Source organism: Rutilus rutilus, assembly GCF_951802725.1.
Source record: "Rutilus rutilus genome assembly, chromosome: 24".
In the NCBI taxonomy this organism is placed as follows: Eukaryota; Metazoa; Chordata; class Actinopteri; order Cypriniformes; family Leuciscidae; genus Rutilus; species Rutilus rutilus.
The window spans coordinates 14,826,873-14,847,559 of NC_140228.1; the positions used below are offsets into that span (position 1 = coordinate 14,826,873).

General features: G+C 37.9%; 1 protein-coding gene across 2 annotated transcripts in view; it reads left to right on the top strand.

Moving 5' to 3' along the window:
* The first annotated feature begins 4,695 nt into the window (after window positions 1-4,695).
* Window positions 4,696-20,687, top strand: part of arfgef1 (ADP-ribosylation factor guanine nucleotide-exchange factor 1 (brefeldin A-inhibited)) — a 61,236-nt gene continuing 45,244 nt past the window's right edge. Inside the window, exon 1 of one of the 2 annotated variants that reach the window (XM_084398263.1) lies at window positions 4,696-5,036. In XM_084398263.1, the coding sequence (XP_084254389.1) occupies window positions 4,913-5,036 (124 nt within the window). In that variant the 5' untranslated portion in view covers window positions 4,696-4,912. The remainder of the gene's footprint in view (window positions 5,037-20,687) is intronic. The other variant, XM_084398262.1, reaches the window with a different exon arrangement.

Sequence of the window (20,687 nt, forward strand, 5' to 3'; positions counted from 1 at the left end):
GTAATTTTGCAAGAACATTCCTGCTAAGTCCAACACAATCACCAACAGGCTACAACCAACCTCCAAGAATGGATTATATTATTTGATATAAGGACTAAATTTTAAGTAATGATAAATTGCTTTACCAATGTGAGAAATAAACACAGTGGGGTCGGCTCTTACCCCATTGGCCCAGTCTATAATCCATCCTTGAGTACATGGAATTTATAAGCAATATCACATGAGAAATATCAGATATTCAGTACCACAGCATGATTGGAACTGTGATATTTCTTTTATGCAGCTGTATAACTATGAACAAACAGTTGATAATAGAGCAAATATATCAGATTCTTCTCCTGGAGGCCCACTGTCCTGCAGTGTGTATACAAGCTTCAAAACACCTGTATGGAAGTTTCTAGTAATCCTGTAGACCTTGATTAGTTGGATTAGGTTTGTTTAATTAGAGTTGAAGCTAAACTTTGCTAGTGGCCCTCCAGGAACTGAGTTTTACACCCCTGAAATAGAGGAACTTATCTTTCTGACAAACATTGTCCAGTCATTTACTCCACCAAAGAAAATAGTTCCAAATAAACTATAAATCTTTGCTTGTTGGCAAGCAAAATGTCTCAGGCTACGAATGAAACCATTTTTCCCTGAGAAGGGAACGAGACGCTGTGTTGATAGGGGAACGCCTATGTGTGACTGCCGTCTGAAGCACGTGTGCAACTAGTCCAATCTTGATATGGGGAACCATGGAAGCTATAAAGGGAAGCCGGCACAAGGCAGTGTTAGCTTTTGAAAGGCTGAGGAACGTCACTAAGAGGCATGCAGGGAGTATGGCAAAGGGACGCAGCATCTGGAACAATGGTTACATTCTTAACCTGAGACGTTCTCTTTCAAGGGAACTCACATTGCATCGATGATGATACTTTGGGGAACGAAATACCTACTGCGCCATACTGGAAAATGCCTGTCCAGGTGTGAAACTGAACAGCACATCTCAGGTTGATAGAAATTGAGCTCCAGGTGTGAAAGGCAGGTCTAAACTGTATAGCCTTATAAATGTGCGGGAGGGCCTGCAGCCAGCATTACACACCTCTTGGAGTGAGGTCCCTACCAATGAGGCCTTGAAGGTCACCATACCCCAGTAGAGTGAGCTCTAATCAGCAGAGGTGAAGGCAACCCATGCACCTTGTAAGCTGTAAAGATTGCCTCAACAATCCACCTACTGATCGTATGTTTGGAAGCTGAGGACCCCTTCTTGTGTGACCCCAAGCATATCAGTAGCTGCTCAGACTTCCTCCACTGGGAAGATCTGAGTACATACACCTTCAAAGCCCTCACAGGGTAAAGTAAGTGAAGCCTCTTTTGGTCCACCTACACATGTGGAGGAGGAAGGAAAGCCTGGAAAACTGTGGACCGTGCTACATTAGTTGGCACTTTAGGCACATACCCAGGAACTCCTGCTGGAACCATCGCACTGAAACAACTGGGCACTTAACTGGGTCCAACTGGTGTTCTCTGCACCATGAAGTGAAAACTCCACTTCAAAGCATACAGTTTCCTCGTGGAGGGAGCTCTAGGGTTTAAGATGATCTCTGTTGTCACTGTTTTCTGATGACAGGATGCCCCTAACCCCAGGGCCTGGGACAGAAACCAAGGTTTCTTCCACATAACAATCGTACGAAGGCATATGCACATAACCTTGAACATACAGAATGGGTTGCCCCTCAGGGAAAAACCCGTGGTCCTGAGCCACCACTGCACTGGTCTTATATACAGCAGGCCAAAAGGTAATGACGTTGGACGCTGCTGCCATGAGCCCCAACAACCTTTGAAATTGTTTCACAGTAACGGCCTGCCCAAACTTCATTCTGGTCACAGCTGCCAGAATTGACTCAACCCTCCATCCTTCTTGGGAACTATTAAGTACCAGCAGTAGAACCTGGAGGCCCCTTCGGGAGAATGAATTCGTTCTATGGCCCCCTTTGCCAAAAGAGACTGTACTTCCTGTTCCAATTCCTGACCCTGCTTTGGGACCACTACGGTAGACACCACCCCATTGAACCTGGGTGGTCGGGTTCCAAACTGGCAGTCGAGGCCTGCGCTCAGCGTCAGGACCTCTTTCCCGAAGCTTTCTTCGAGAGAATAACATTCCTCAGATCTGTTTTCTCTTTCGGAGACTTCAAGCAAGAGTACATATTTACTTACACAAGTAAATAAATAAATAAATGCAGACACTCCAACTTAAAAAAAAAAAGTAAAAAACACTCCCCTCAACACAGCACACAGTCATGGAAGGCAGAGCGATACACACTAAAATACAAGTGCTATAACAGTCTTTCCCAACCCTGTTCCTGGAGACACTCCAACAGTAAACATTTGGGATGTTTCCCTTAAGCCTAAAGTAGGCTATACTTCGGCTGCCCATGGTCCGCACACTGTCCGTGTGACGTAATTTTCATCTTCAGGATGGTCCATGGACATCCGCGCACACTATCCATGCAGCCCAATTTTTGTTTCCACGCGGACTGTGCGCATACAACAGCGCATGTACGAGTGACTTGAGATCTTAAAAACAAAGTCCACTATATAGTGTGCACGCTCTGAATGTGTTTTTCCGCGCTCATGGCCAAAGGAGTATACTTTGAAAAGGCTTGCTCGCTCAACTGTGTGTGAGTCGGAACGGAATGCAGAAAATGAAGAAGCCTATAGACCTTATGTAGCCCCACCCCCTTTCAGCGCTGCACTTGTTGTCTTTTGTCTTCCGGTTTGTATTTCCACAGCGATCTTAGGTATTATGAATGAACTGCCCGTTTTAAAATCTTCCCGGTCTACTGACATTTTTTTAAGACATCTGCTTTAAACATTACAATGCTCGTGATAACTTTAGTTAACTCTACAATAAGTAAATCCATTTCACCAGCTAATTACTCTTCGACAATGATGCCATAGAAATATACAGAGCGATCGCTAAACCGGAAGTTCAAAGACAATGTTCTAAAGATGGCTGCGCCCTTGGTTCTCTGGTGCATAAGGTCTATACCCTTCAAATACCGCATTCGGAGGATGCAGCCTTCGCATTGGGACACAGCTTCTGACCCATCTATTTCTGGTCTTGGCTTCTCTACTAATGAGCTGATGAGTTGAATCAGGTGTGTTTGATTAGGAAGAATTCAAAAATGTGTAGTATTGGTGTGCCTGCAGGTACAGGGTTGGGAAACATTTGGCCAATCAGACGACCTCTGGAACTGAATGTATCATGTAAACCTCTAATGATGGCAATGGCCTTGATCATTCAAATGAACCACAGAGCCAGAAGCAATGTAATCGGTTTATTATTTTTTATGAGAAAATGTATATTTAAAAATAATAAAACATTATAAAAAAGTTTAGATAATAGAAGAATTCACTTTTTGTCATTTTTACCCCTTTAAATTGGACCAAATGACCTCTTAAATAAGTATATTTATTCATTTTATGATCTAAATTTTGATATACAGTTGTAGGGAATAGACAGCATTATATAGCCTGGCCTTGACTCATCCTCCACATTTGATGTCAGCTTCTACAGTGCAAAAGCATTTACAGTCATCTTGTGAATACAACCAGAGAATTACTCATCCCGGAGAGCTAAAAACAAACAGTGGCTTTGCTTGATGAAGAGCAGTGTTTCTCGTTACAGAGGGGGTTGACTCAGTAATCTCCCTTAAAACCAGTGTGGAAAAAACAAAGGATAAATAAAAAGCATGTAAGATATATTTATAGATATATATTGTTGTTGTTTTTTTACTGTTGAAGGATATGAAGGTCAGTTATTTTTTCATGTCCAGCAAATAGCAGGATTTAATAACAAATTCAGTTTTGAGGTTAATTGATGTATTTTGTGTCTCTAGAAAATAGCAATTTGACATTGTGTTATTTTGAATATCATTTGTGTGTGTGTTTATTTTTTAATCCAGCATTTGTGGACACATTAATGTGAAAAGACAAAAATTATAACTTTGGGGTATATGTACCCGACAGAAGGACCTAAATGGCATGTTGTCAATAGTGTTATATTTTGTAATTATAGCCTATTGTAATGTTATCATCATCGCAATGAAGTTTAGATCATTTAAAACTTAATGGACTGCAGTAGACAGCAATAAAAAAAAAACACTGTAATGTAATCAATTACATTTTATTAATATGTGCAAAAACTTTAATTAGTTTTAGTATTATTCAATGTAAATGTCCTAATGACTTTTTATTAGCTGAATCATGTCTGCAACAAACTCATCTGGGACACATGGAATTACAACAAAACTCACTTATTGATTAGGCTAAATTCTATAGAAATAAAAGCTATAAATAGTAGTCTAAAAGTATCCCTCAATTGTTTTTTAAAGTGGGTTTTGATTTATAAGTAGATACCTCAAACGTGAATGTTGAAGCTGTGTCAAAACATAAATTGCTAACAAGTTGCTTCATAACTAATAGACATCATAATCACAGGTATTTATGACTAGCCTATATCTTTGACCACAAGCACCACGAGGAAGTGAGTTTACTTGTATGACGTATCGGACAACCAGTTCTAAACTGATTTTTACTTTTTTATTTAGTAATTTATTATTATTTATTTTTTATATTTTATGTTAAAAAGCTGATTTAATTAATGTTAGTTATACTTTATTTATTTTTTAATACTCTCTCACTCTGCCTCACTGCGGCCGTTTCTACGTGCGTGACGTCATTTCCTTCCAACATGGCGCAGGCAGCAGGTCGCTGATGGAAAACTGAGGGATTTACCCCACCTTCTGGCTTTATTTATGTTTCTCTATTGAGGGCACCATCCGCCGGAGAAAAACTCAATCATACGGGAATCTAAAAATCGCGGATACAGCCTCCGTTGGGACAGGTCTTCCTCCACCCGTCGCAGCGCGTCATGTATGAAGGCAAAAAGACGAAAAACATGTTTTTAACCAGAGCTTTGGAAAAGATCTTGGCCGACAAGGAGGTGAAAAAGGCTCATCACTCGCAGCTGCGCAAAGCCTGTGAGGTGGCACTAGGTCAGTATGATTTCGATGCCTTCATTGCAGTGTTTTAGATGTTTTAGAAAATGCATGTGTGGCTAAGTGGCTTTAATCCTGCCGGTAAAGAAACGGAGCAGCTTCAGAAGAGCTGCATGAATCCAGCAGCATTGCGGAAGTTATTCTCATTCTACCTGAAAAACACCTCGATTCAAACCTGTATCTGTTCTTTTAGTATGAAATGTCGATGTTTATGCTCTCATTAGCTCTCTTTATGCTCTCATAATCATATTTAGTACATGCACGAATGAGGAAACAAGGTAAAGGAAAGCAGGAACTGACAGGGCGAGTTATTCCTCTTTGACAGGAGGTTCAGAAAAGCCCCTTCATCATTCGGGCGGTGCACAGAATAACTATAATTATTAAATTATAGGATACTTCCATGTGCTTTAAAAGCATTCAACATGAGACCTTCAAATTAATTTAAGTGCTATTGACGATGTTTTAATATAATTAAATATAAAGACCCATCTGTATTACATATTACAATAACATTCTAGGTTTTCGTACAGTCTAAGGTTCTTGTTCGACACTGCAACATTCAAACTAAGATGTCATATCCTTTAAATTCGCGCAAATCTGTTTGCACTATCCTACATTCCCCCAATCACAACAATGACTGGGCAAGATGGAGAGAAACGCAGGTGGAGATTCTTGTTTGCATTTGTGTTGTCGCAAAATGACTTAATTTGTCTGTAAATAAGACGAGGATATATGCTTATGTAGGTTAAACTATATACAAATGTGTAGAAACGATGCGCAATCATTGTGCCTTGCAGTCACAGCCTCCGCCGAATTGTTCATTTGAAACGGCTCTTTTGAATGAATCATCTGAGCCGATTGGAAAGCGTTTGTAAATCACTCGGCTACAATCCAGCGCATTTGTTTCAACCCTAATGTTTTATTCGACAGTCCATTGATAAGCGGCTGTATTTTGTGACTAAGTATCTATTTCGCAATACAAAAATAACTGGTTAAACTGGCGGGGTCGCTTTGTGAACACTTTTGTTTTGAGTGATGACTCAAACGAGTTGATGAATCGGTTCATTTGAACGAACTTTCTGAAATAACCGATTCGCTGAAATGAGTCAGTCTAGTTAGCGATGGGCGTAACGGAAGTGCTGTGTGCGGGATAGGGGCTGTGCCGGTCTGCAAGGGTTTGTTTGGGATAAGGTGAATGTCTCTGCCTCTGTCATGCATTTCTCATTATCAGTGGTCAATAATGCATACACGGTGGAAGTTGAATTACAGTGCATTATTAAAGAGGGTAGAAAGCAATGGCTTCCAGGCTCCTGGAATCACATGCACTATGCATTGTGCATGCAGTGTTATTGGTTCAGACGCTTCTACTTTTTTTACTCTAAAGTGTTAGTCTGGAAAACATTAGGCACAGTGATTTTAATTGGACTGGGATACTTTGATTTCTTTGAAACATATAAGAGCATCTTTCATATTCAGAGAAATTTAGGGTGTGATTCAATTCACGTACAAGGAGATATGAAGATCTAAAGGACAGCCACAGTCAAATGTAATGGTAGAAAGTTTAATCTATTTCATGCCGCTTGACAAACATAGGGAAAACTTTGAACCATTTCTCTCTGTGCTGGTTAGTGAATAATTTAGATCATATCTAGTGAACTGTGTTTTTACACCACTGACAAAGTTCCCAGCGCATGCTGTATCCTTGCAAATCTGGTCTCTGGCTACTTAAAAGATGAGACAGGCTTACACTGATTATGAATGGCTGATACATGTATACAACATTGTAAGATGGGCATATGAATAATAAATGTGGTGGTAAATGGTTAAAAGAATATTAGCCTATTAGTTGTGTTTGTACCCCTTATGAAAAAGCATTAATCGTACTAGTGAGTCATTTTACAATATAGAGCTTTTCTCCTAAACGGCACAGGATTTGTGGTCCATTTTGCATATCTAGGATTGCATTTGGCCTTTTTCTTTGATATCAGAGAGAGTTATGACAGCATCTGTCAGTGAACTTTGAGATATCCTGCCGAACCACATTTCATTTTTCACACGCCCCAGTTGAACCTGTGCACTCTGGTTTCATCTACAATTTGTAGCATTCCCTCACTTCCTAATGCTATGTGAACATAAATTGAGGAAGAAAGTTATATCATGGGAAATGTTTGGTATTTCTGTAAAAGGAGTCTAGAGATAAGCGTTGCCGAGAAGTCTCAGAAAAAATGGGTCGCTAAAATAAGATGTTTGAAATAGGGTTGGGCAACGATTAATCGTGATTAATCGCATCCGAAATAAAAGTTTGTGTTTACATAATATATGTGTGTGTACTGCGTATAATTATTTTGTATATATAAATACACACATATGTATGTGTATATTTAAGAAAAATTTGCATGTATATACTGTAGATATATTTATACATAATTTATATTATATATGAATATTTTATATATAAATACCAAATTTTTCTTAAATATACACATACATACAGTATGTGTGTATTTATATAGACTAAATAATTATACACAGTACACACATATGTAAACACAAACTTTTATTATGGATGTGATTAATCACGATTAATCGTTGCCCAACCCTAGTTTGAAATATTATTCTTTGCACATACAGCAAGCATTGTTTTCATGTTGAGCATTTGAAGTGTTTAATAGTCTGCTGTACACTGTAAAAAGTGAACAGTTGGATCAACTTAAAAAAATTACTTCAATTGGTAACACCTAAAGAAATGAAGTTTTCTCAACTTAAATTATCACGTTTTTCACGATAAAACGTGATAATTTAAGTTGAGAAAACTTCATTTCTTTAGGTGTTACCAATTGAAGTAATTTTTTTAAGTTGATCCAACTGTTCACTTTTTACTTATCTAAAGTAAATGTATGCTTTGGGGAAAGACGTTTTTCTGTGTCGCTAAAAGACATGTGATGACTTAAAGGGATAGTTCACCTAAAGATGAAAATTCGGTCATCATTTACTCACCCTCAAACTGTTTTGGTTGCCATTGTCTTCCATTGTGTGTGAAAAAAAAAAAAGAAGAAGTTGTATATAGTGTATTTTGTCATAATATTTCTCATAATATCTTTTTTTCTAAATATCTTCCAGAAGTAAGAAAGTACAGTTTTAGAACAAATTGACGGTGAGTGAGTAATGACAGAATTTTCATATTTTTAATGAACCATCCCTTTAAATAATGCCAAAGAAGTCATGACATACGTGGATGTTTCCTTGTGTTGATATTTTTTGAATGTGTAGATTGATTTCCTAATGACAGCCTAGAACAGGGGTGTCCAAACTCAGTCCTGAAGGGCCACTGTCCTGCAGAGTTTAGCTCTAGCCTGCCTCAACACACCTTCCTGGAAGTTTCTAGAATGCCTATTAAGACCTTGATTATCTGGTTCAGGTGTGTTTAATTGGGGTTGGAGCTAAACTCTGCAGGACAGTGGCCCTCCAGGAGCAGGATTGGACATCCCTGGCCTAGAAGATATAAGGGGAGTTTTTTTTTTCCCCTTAAGTGCAATAAATACTCGTGGAACATGTAAAACAAGTTCATCATTTTCTTTTTTCAGGCAAAACTGCTGTTCAGGCTGAATAGACTAGACCCCGGGGCTGAGTCTGATCCCTTTTTATCTAACCGCACATCAACCTTAACAAACCTCTAGTTTGTCATACAGATTTAGGTCTTGAATATTTTGATGGGCTTAGATTGAACTCTCGTCTGATGTGGATGTGGCGTGACTGGCGTCATTAACACATGATTTCATACAGATTTTTTGGATTCGCTTGGTGCATTAAGGATTTCAGTAATGCGTAATGGAGACGAGACCAACACTCTTTTGCTCCCTACAGGGCCCAAAATTAACAACTGCCAAGCTCCCGTGCAAATAAAAATTGTCTTGCAGGCTTTTTGTCAGGAATGTTGCGTAAATACATGGTTGTGTTGTAAAATAGTTTGAATTTCAATGCGAAAATAATTATTCTTTCCCAGGTTTTTATTTTATTATCTTTAAAAAAAAATCACTGTCCTGATCAGGATTATTATAGTCATCTAAAACAAAAACTAAAAACTAAAAAAAACGTTTTCGTTATTTTAAAATAAAATAAACGTTAATTGAAATAAAATACTTATTTCAGTTGCCAAGGAAACATTTCTTATTTTCATTTAGTTTGACTAAAACTTAAGTAAAAATTAACAAACTATGCAGACATATTTAAAAGACACCACAACGTTTCTACAACTTTAAATAAAATGCAAAATAAAACATAAAAATAAAAACTGTGTATATGTGTATATATATTTGTGTGTGTGTGGATGGCCGTGTTCGTTTGCCACCACCAAAGACCATTTTTGACCCCTCCAGTGTATTAGCAAAATAACTGCGATTTTGTTCCTCGAATATTATTTTTGAACAGAATCTCAAAACTGAATCTTTTTGCAACAGGCTCATCCACTACTTTTAAAGCCTGTACTATCACAAATAGGCTAATTGTGATTCAGTAGACTTTGAATATTCTATGAACTGGCATTGTTTTCAAGAGACCTGTGAAGAAACTGAGAGTAACTAGTTGGATCAGGTGGCCACATTTATTATTTAGCTTTCAGACCGATCGTATAGACCTTATGCGCCACAGAAACTAGTGTGCAGCCAACTTTAAAATATTGTCTTTGAACTTCCGCTTTTGCGGTCGCTCTGTATATTTCTATGGCATTGCTGTCCAGGAGTAATTAGCTTTTGAAGTGGATTTACTTAATGTAAAGTTAACGAAAGTTGTCATGAGGATTGTAACGTTTAAAGCAGATGTCTTAACAAATGTCAGTTGACCGGGAAGATTTTAAAACGAGCCGTTCATTCATAAATACTCAAGATCTTTGTGAAAATACAGACCGGAAGACAAAAGACAACGAGCGTGGCGCTGAAAAGGGGCGGGGCTACATAAGGTCTATATTGCTCACGCCTTCTAACACTTAAGGCAGTTTGGAGTCCTCTCGGCACCTGCTCTATTCATCATAAAAAGTTTCTTAATGGCCCAAAACAAAGAGCAAACTTGTTAAAATGAAGTTCAGAGCCCAGAACAAAGCTTTTTGTTTTTTGAGTTGCTTTTAGAAGCACAATATATACATTTAAGACTAAGGGTAATGCATTAAAAAAAGCTGCCACACTGTGTTCTTGTGGATTTTTGGTGTGTTTTATGCTGTAACAGCATTTCTCCCCACTGTAAATGCCCTCAGATTTGTATCCCTTTGGTTCCTTCATGGATTAATTTTTTTTTCTTAGATTGTTCTTTTGAACTTTTTAGTACTGTAGGACACATGACCACACATGTGTACATGCAGGTGGAATTAAATGTGCAAGGGCTGGCTCTGCTGGTGAGTATTGTTGCTTTGTGGACACATGGTGAAAGAGGTGAACGAATGAAATTTTTGTGGCCCTGGGTTTACTGTTAAGATGGTGGGTGCATCTTTGCACAGATGTCTGGAAAGGCTCAAAAGATATAGAGCATTTCTGTTATTAAGATGCTATCTTAACAGGTTGATGACTCTGCTAGAGTACATCGCTCTTCTCGTTCCTGAAACCTGTGCTAACCACTAAGGCTGGGGATTGACACAAATTTCACAACGCGATTCTATTTTGATTCACAAGCTTGAGATTCGGTTCAATTCCGATTAAATTCGACATCGATTATTTTATAGTACATGGCAAATTTTCTCAAGGAAAAAACTAGGGATGCAACGATACCATTTTTTCAGAACCGATCCGATCCGATACCAAAAATTCTGAGTATCGGCCGATACCGATCCGTACCGATACCAGCGCAGTTTTTTTTTAATCAAGTAGAATTTCTATAACTCTGTGTTGAACTGATAATAAGAACTGAAAAAAATAAATACAACAACAAAAAATATATGATCATAATCTGACATAAATGCTATTATAAACTAGATTAGTGTATAATTCAGCAGTAAAATTTAGTCTAGAAAAATCACGAGTGCACAATAATTGTATAAAATCTGAACATTTTGTGAAAAAAAAAAAAAAAAACGTTTAGTGGGGACCAAATTAGAGACAATAAGTGTAACACTAAATCTGGTAAAACTTTACACATTGCTGTTTGTATTGTTGTAAAATACATTCATGAAAAACAAGATAAAAATCAAAAATAGCAATTATTTTATATCCTACTATAAAATTGAGACATTTTTTTAATGTATAGCACAGCTGTTTAATGAGGTAGCAACATAATAGATTAGGACAGAACAAGAACGGCTATTGATAATCTTTCATTGCGTCCCTGTATTATGATATGAAAGGCTCCAATAAAACATGAATCACAGCTCGCTGCGCGTCGAGTTTGGAAAGTTTAAAGCACAAAGAAAATACATATTGATGCGTAGTGTATTATACAGTATCTATCTATGCAATTGTCTATTCAGCATTTTCTTTTAACAGTTTTAAATTTCAGTTACTGTGCGCGTGAAGAAGAAATAGTGCTCTGACTTTACTGCAGTGTTGTGATCTAACAGACACCCGGTAGAAAGTAACATGATTAAGGTATAGCAATAAAGTCCAGCAAGATAAAGTTGTTTTATGCGAAACCATAGACCTTTATCTACAGATCAAGTATAATAATAGTAACATTGAATCATCTTGGAGAGAGTTTCATCGTGTTAACTGTCGTGACCGAACGCGACGCGCTGTTTGAGTGCTGAATGAAGAATGATTGACAGCCGGAGCTGAGGTAAACGTTTACCTTGAATTTAACAACTTAAATATTAATTTATATCTCACATTATACTATATAATGGCTTCAGAACACTTATAATATTGTGCTCGAAAACGTATGGTGCTTTATAATGTTTGTGTGCCTTTTGTGGAGCTTAACAATAACACTGAATAGTATACGCACAATATCGGATTTGGATCGGCCTCATCTGACCGATACCCGATCCGGCAAAAATGGCAGTATCGGAGCCGATACCGATACTGAGTATCGGATCGGTGCATCCCTAGAAAAAACTATCTCAACTAATGCTGATGGTACTACATTACTGTAATATTGATGGTTAAAATGAACTGATTTGTATAAAAACACTACACACAATTACACATAAGGCAGTTTTTCTAATAAAAACATCATTATGTTTCTACTCCAATTCGTTTTTTGAAATTTGATTGGTGGCTGTCATAAAAACTGGATGGATTTTTTTTTTCTCCAAATATAGGCCTACATTGAATATTGAAGAATATTCAAAAATATGTAATGAATATGTAATGTAATGCATAGGCCTATATTTGCTAGACCTCTAGAGTTAATTTTTCTAGCTGACTATTGAGTTTATGGTCACTGAATGGGTTTTTTGATGTAAATGACATGTAACATTACATGATATATTACAAGCTGTTTTATTGACGTCTTTCCGCGGTTGACTTGAAACGCTGATTGATCGATTACATGAGACATGATACGGACATCTGTATTTTGTACTGTATCTTTTAACATACCTTCTGATGTTCATTCATGTTTATGTACTGCTGAAACTAGTAGTAAAGAGGAAGAGATGATCAGTTCACGTGCGCTTTACGCTGCTGCCAGAGATTGGGGAGATGAGAGGGTCTGGGGTTTTAACATTGGGGAAAGCGTAATGGCTAACTTGGATCACCATGTGAGGCACCTCAGCCTATCGTGTAATGGCAGTGAAGTCAGTGTCCGCTGGTCAAGTTTTATGACAGTCAGTTACAGTTTACTTTAATTAGTTTCTTGTGGATTAGCGCGTTGGTCTTGTGAAGTAATGTTCTATATTTCATGTTATCGCTAGTAAACGTTCAGTAGGAGGACTGCGGTGTTTGTGTAATGTGCTTCACTGTGGAATAAAAGAGTGTGATTATCTCTATTAGCTGTAAAGTTCATAAAAACGACATTTAATATTACACTAAAAACTTAATTGTAATTTAATTCATTAGAATTAGGCTACATGTATTTTTTACCTTCATTCGTTAAAAAGCCTTATCATTAGGCACACAGCAGTCATACATCATTACAATACAAGTCTAACCTGGAAGTGATAGAAAGAAAACTTTTTTTATTTTCATTAAACAACACAATATTTATAATTAAATGATTCATTTTCTCTTTATTCGTTAAAATGCATAATATCAGCGTCATATGCATACATGCAGTTATAATAGTCATTACAATTCAAGTCTTATTACTGGTAAAATCTGAAAGCCAAAGAAAGAAAACATCTGTATTTTTTACTTTCTTCAGACAATATACGATATCTCTCAATATTACTAATAATATACTACGATAATGCCGTAAATGAGTCTTGCCTGTCGCGACATTCCCTTCTCTGCCTTTTCTTATGAAATAACCTTCTTATCATAGTAAAATCTGCATAGTTCCCAACAAAAGTATTGTTTAGCGTAAAACATGTTGAGGATTAGCGGACTGGCAAGTCGATTCATTAACTGATGCTTTTTCCTCACAAAAGCAGTTTATTCAGTATAGTGAAGCCTCTTCTCCATTGACATCCATTTTAAAAAACGGCCTATTGACTCCTTCCCTGCGTACCGCCACACCCGCCGCGTTAGCATTAGCCGTTACGCTTTTTTGGCTAAAGGTTTCAGGCTTGCTTTCCAGTGGTTTTGCTGCTGCTTCACTGAGGCGCTATGGTCACACGATCTGTCATGCCACATTAAAGAGCGCCAAAATGGTATTATTGTTATTGTTCGAATTTCATGATAAAATGGATAGTAGACTTTGTTTCATATCAAAAGTAACAAAGCACAAAGCTTATTATTGTGATTTATTGGACGCGCTACAATGTTCCATTTATTCATCAACTGGATAGACTAAAAGATTGATTTTCAAGATTTAAGATTCAATATCGGTTTATAAAAATGAGAATCAATTAAAATCAAGAAATCAATATTTTTTTTACCCAGCCTATAAAAAGCCCTGGTTGATGCAGTGCATTCAAATGAAATTAGCCGTTTATATAAAAGATCAGGTTTTGGGATGATAGTTCAGCGTCTTTTAGATCTCTTACCAGACACTTTGTTTCATTACTGGGCTTTGTAAATAATGCATCATCTTTCAGTAGCAGTGTCTCATTCAGCCTCTGACAGGTGCTGAATTAATCATAATTCTGCCTCAAGCTAATAAGAGACAATACCATTTGACCACCCATTTCTGTCCAGAATCTTTTAGTGTGTTTGAGATCATTCTGCAGTTACATTGAGGAGTAGGTAGTTATGGTCACTCTAGGTTAATATATCACCCTAGAGTAAGGATGTGCTTTTTTTTGGTCCTTTTGATGACTTGAGTTTTTAATTGTTGACTTTTGTGAGGGATAGACGACCATTGCAAGGTACCACCCAAAATGCCACTGTAACAAATCACGTTTTGTAGAAAGAAAATAATTGATGTGTTTTGGTTGTAGGATCAGTTACAATTCTGGTCAACACATTAACCTGGTAATTAGTCAAAACACGGAAACCAAAATAAAAGTTTTCATAAAGTTTTGTTAATTTACTTTAGATAATTGGGTAATTTAACTATTTATGTTGTTCAGGGTGTCGTGTAGTCAGGTAATACATTAATTCATTTGATAAGTGAATTCAAGGGATAAGTTAATTTTGTCAGGAGCGAGCGGCCTCTTAATATTTGAGCTGAACAAATTTGACATATTTCTACTCTAGCAACATTTTTGGTCATGGTGAAGTGTCTCCACACTGCTGACATGCTTACCTGTTGTAGCCTATTCACGTTGTGTGCATGAAATAGATGCAGTAGAGCTGTGTGATTCTTGATAAATTGAGAATCACTTTTTTTTTATTTTTTTTTTATAGAGATCATGATTCTCCCATAATTCTGAACAGACAACTAAACGAAATAACATTTTTCTTACAACATGTTAATAGTTGCAGTCTATTTTAAAATATTTAATTAATTTGAATGAATTTAAACAAAATTGGAATGAATGATTCAATGACTTACTGATAAAGACTTTACTTGTTTCATTACTGGATGAATCAGCATTTTAAATCAGTCGATTTGCGTGGAATACGTACATTTGTCGCGCTGTTAATGTTCCCCAATGTTGGCGGCTCCTGGGCATGCTGAAAATCACGCACGCTCTGTAAAACTGAAATGGCATATGTGACATTTATAAGACCGTTCATGTCAGATTTTGTTGCTGATTTTGATTTGAAATATGTTACTCAGTTGTGCGCTCGGCAAGCAGTTTTTGAGATTTTCGGATTTCCCCATTCAAATAGTTCAGACTTGGTCTTGGATGCCCGAAATATTGTCACTATTTATTATATATTGCTACTATATTGTATCACTATTGTTAATTATTTACATATGTTGGCCGATAACAATAAATGGTGAATTTAAAAATTCGATTTCTGTCTCAATCATCATTTTAAATGTGGCAAATGCAAGAGCGCATCTTATCTAAACGCCAACTAAAAATGTGTTGGGTGAATGAATTTCATTGTTTTGTAGCAGGAACCACATTCACAGTGCTCTTTTTGTCTCTGGTTAACCTGTGGAATGAATCCATGTGGTTACACACACGCATGCACTTGTTGTCACAGTGTTGGTGTGATTAGTTGGCAGGGCTACACCAGGTCTACCCTCACACCCCATATATTGCGTTGTCCAGACAACCTCCCTCGGCATTTCCCGTGCAGAGCTTAAATTTAATTACAGCTGGGTATTTTCTCTTTCTCCTATACAATGCAACTGTCAATGGCTCAGTGCTCCCTCCTCAAGCACAGAGGACCTGAGCCGGGTGTTTATCTCTCTGGGTGAAAGGGAGCGTACTGCCTCCCCTTTCTCCATTGGGGCTCTGCTTTTTGGAAGAGTTTGTGTTCATGTGTGAGAGATGATTTGTGTGTGTTTGGTGGGCAGATGCTTGATACTTCAACTGTGGGCTAAATAGATACATTATGCAAATTTATCTCTGATGTAGTTTACCATCCATATACTGACAGAAGGCCTTCATGATACTTTTATCAAGGAACCAGTGCCAAATTAAACAGTTGAAGGCTACCTGGTCTTGTGTGAGTATATGCCTTCTAAAAAAAATGTCAGTCAGGTTCAAGTGACCAATTTCATTGGTTTGGAAGCAGAAACCGATAACCGTTTTCTCTTTTTATCTCAGAAACCATGGCTGGTTAACTAGATGCAGCATTTTGGCTACAATAATCTATTCAAGTACGCAGACATAAATGGCAATGCATTGTAAGAATGCAGTCCATAGGCATACTGGAGAAAGACTGTTATTTAATATATAATTACATTCATGTACTTGTATAGCGTATGTTTCATGTTTAAACAGCATTATTCTAGTGACAAACTCGATCTAATCTTTAAATGCTCACACTCAAATGGTTCTCAGGCATTCCATTTAGCAGGCTCAGTACCTTTTATGGTTAATAATACTTAAAACTTTACTGACAGGTGGAGGACAGCCCAGGTGAGAAAATCTTCAGGCTTGTTACTGTTCAGGCCCTATTTTAAGGTGCAGAATCAATCAACAAAAACAAGTTTGTCTACATGGTTGTGTTCACACAAAACCTCACCTAATAATGAACCTTACTTAGCCCTAAAGGGCACATACTGTTACCTTAAAATGCACCTTCTTGTTTCCATCCATCCATCCATCCATCCATCCATCCATCCATCCATCCATTTTTTGTAACCTTATTTTAATCAAAAGTCATTATTGGTTCTTTTGGTGAAAACGACAGACTTCTGTCAGGTGACATATGCACAGAACCAATCACTTAATTTGCTTAAATCCGTCCAGACAAACTAGTGTTCATGTTCCTCCATTTTTGACTGCAATGCCCACATCTCAAAATCCAATCAACAACCAATGCATAGAACAAAGTCCTCACCCTAAATTTATTCTTTTTTGATTGTCTAATCTTTTAGACTAGATAAGGTACAGATGCGTACACTCTAAAGGTTTTTAATTAATGACCATTTTAAAAAAAAGCTTAATTTTACAAGGTCACATGCTTAACAAACAAACACAGAGCCCTGCAATTTGCCATGCTGTTAGTTCTGCAACACATTCAGGTGTTGTAAATGCAGACCTGCCAATAAGAAGTAGTGCATTCTGATTCCTAAACTTCTCTGCCACGTCCCCATGCACAGAAGCTTCCCAATCCTAACCAGGGGGATGCAACAAAAATACTAGGTGTGTATGGCAAGAGTTCGTTTAAATATTTTCTCTGGTTGTCAAATGTGCCATCGCGGCTTGAATGTGTGTGCTTTGAAATGGTAATTCATCTGTAGGAGTGAAGGAAAAAACACATTACTGCTCTCGGGTATCAGCAGTCACCGTTGAGAATGGGATTGGGGTTGGTTGGGAAGCTTGGTTTTGGTAAATGTCACCTCTTTTAAACACATTTATGACTGACTATTTGTGCTCCTAATCGGGCACAAAAACTAGGTAAGGATCAGTCCCGGCAAGCCTCTCTTTCAGAGCTGAATCTGGGAATGTGTCAAATCTACCCTGCTCTTTAACTGGAGGAGATCAAGTAGGCAAAGTTTTCTAAGAGCCAGAGGGACATGAAAGTCCCAGACATCTTGTGAAAGAAGCGCTTGGATGTATCCAGAATGATTCCACTCGAGAAAGAATGAAGGAGGAGGAGAACAACGCTTCAATGAGACCCCAACTTGGTCTCCATTCACACAGACACCCTCTGGCTATCCAAACGGCTTCTGATTGATTTGTCTTGTAGACTGCAGTTGTTGCATTAGTGTGCACGTGTTGCCTTGGTGTTGATCACATGGTGTGCTGCAGAACTCCCGAAGGACCCCTACTGTTTATCTTTCCTCAGCGATGGAGCTGCAGTGTGTGTGTTCAGCAAAACACAACACCATCCTTTCTGCTTTTTGCTTAATTGATGGAACAAACCTCTCCCGGCAGCTGGAGACGGAATTATCTCAGTAAGTTGTTTGCCCAGGTGAGGGTGTCTCAGAGCAATCATCTCATTCCCACCATGCTGTTGTCTAAAACACCAAAGCAGGATGCCATTAAGCAAGTATATACATATTTGACTTTTGCAATCGAGATTGAGAGCGAAATAGATATATGCAATTACAGAGCTCCACTGCAATTATTGCCAGTGTGAAGGAGAGATACTGTCAACGTTTGGGGCTTTCTGCCGTCCTGCTGAGTGAAGCTCCCCATGGTGTAGCTGTACGGAGTGACATGTCACGGCATGCTTTCAGCCCACCATTTGCACCATAAGTGAAAGTAAAGCAATGTCTGCTTCATTAGAGTTGCGACTGACACCTCCGGAGTTGATCGCCTATATTCTCAGGTAGAACTTCTTTTGACAATTTGTTCCCAACATTCCTGACCAAACAGTCTGTCCCTCAGTTTTCTGTTTAAAGGGTAACTCTCGCCAAAATTGAACCTAGGCTCTTTTTGTTAATCTACCTGAGGCGAACTTTCGTGTAAAAGCATAATTAGAATGGAAACACCACTTTTAAGATTGACCATAATTTTAATGATGCCTTTTGACAAATTTTGATGCCAAAATGCCTTTTGAATGGAAGTGCATGGGACACTTCTGTGATAGCATCAAAATCGCTATTTTTAAAACACTAAGAAGGCTCGACACAACATAAAACTGTGCTCGAAGTATCACCAGGGGCTCTACACATGAACTTGAGCATTGACTACATTGTTTGTTTACACAAACTTTACTAAAAAGAAAGGTTTTGTTCGACTTACTTTATCAGTTAGTGTTTCCGGTGGCTGGAATTTTGTCAGTCAAAAGTAGTCGATCTCCGAATGCAACGTAATGAACTGACTCCATATGAGGAAATGTCATGAACTTGTAATTTCAATGAAAAGCCTGATAACTTAGATACAAAATTATCCGTGAATTTATGTGGAAACAAGCTTTAGGAGCTTTCCATCTTTACTCTCCTCATGTTACGTTGCATTCGGAGATCGACAAAACCTTTCTCTTAGTAAACTTTGTGTACACAAACAATGTAGTCAATGCTCAAGTTCACGTGTAGAGTTCCTGGTGATACTTCGAGCACAGTTTCATGTAGTGTCGAGCCTCCTTAGTGTTTTAAAAATAGCGATTTTGATGCTATCATAGTAGTGCCCCAAGCACTTCCATTCAAAAGGCATTTTGACCTAAAACGAAAATACGGTCAATCTTAAAAGTTTCCATTCTAATATGCTTTTACACGAAAGTTTGACTCGGGTAGATTAACAAAAAGAGCCTAGGTTCAATTTTGTGGAGAGTTACCCTTTAAGCAAAGATTTCCTTTAATGTTAGATCCGTAGCCTAACGGTTGACACACGTGGCCCAACAAGTTGAGCCTTGATGCACAAGTTGGCGATGTGAGTTTGAAGCCTATTGTTTTCTGTCTTCACTCTTGGGATGATATATTGCTACTAGGGCTGTAATTGTAAACTAAAACTAAAAGTAGGGCTGGGACGGTTACCGCATCACCGCGGTCACGTGACGCCTACCGCGGGTCTGAGCTCGTCACCGTCATCACCGCAAAAAAAATAAATAAAAAATAAACACTGGCCTTCACATGTGTTCACGTTGTGTCTTATGACATGGATTGTGTCTAATAACATTGTGTCTTACATGGATTCAAGGTGTTCTAAACAAAACTTATCAAAAGATGGAGCAAATCCGACCTTTCGCAAGATGGGGAGCGCAATGTTCCATGACACATAATAACATTCCATTCGTAGGCTATTCACCATAAGGGGTTACACTCTGTGGCGCGTTACGGCTGCGACGCAGCTACCGGAGCTGATCGCGCCCATGAACATTAGTCAATGCTTGTGTTTACACCAGCCACGACGCGGCGCTTCGCTAAAGATAGGCGCCTAGTCTATTTTCGACGGACGCCGCGTCCAAGCCGCACCGTAAATAATAAAAATAAAAAAAGTCAATTTCAAAATAAACACCCTGTGCAGACTCCCAATTATATTCCAAATGTCTTATAGCCTATAATTTGAAGCCCCAAAAGCAGGACCTCAGCTTTTAATTGCACGTGCTTATTTAACACAATTCTCTCACGTGAAGACCGCGTTTGTCAACCCTCGCGGAGTCGCGGCGAGTGCACGGCAAGCGGTTTACCGCAATACCGCGGGAATTTCTTGCTTTTCAACCGCGGTAAGAAAAAATCCATACCGTCCCAGCCCTAACTAAAAGTAGTTTTATGTAATCCAAATAAAGCTGAAATAAAATAAATGATGAAATAGATGAAAAACGTTATGAAAATTTGAAATAAGTTTAAGTATTAAAATGACTTAAAACAAAATAAAGCTATATAGAATGACAAGCACATCAAATTAAAACTTCAACTAAAAATGGAAATGAAAATGGAAAATATAAAAATAAAAGCTAATACAAAATATTAATAAATTCTAAAATATTACATAATAAATACTAAAATAGCACTGACTGTACCATATTGGTTTTCAGCAGAGATTTTTTTTATCTGTATTTATAGGCAGGGCTTGACATTAACACCTGCCAAATGCGGATGGATTTCAGCACTTTGGTGAGTTGAATTGTATGTATAATATATCCATTTTTCAATTAGAGTTTTTTAAAAAGG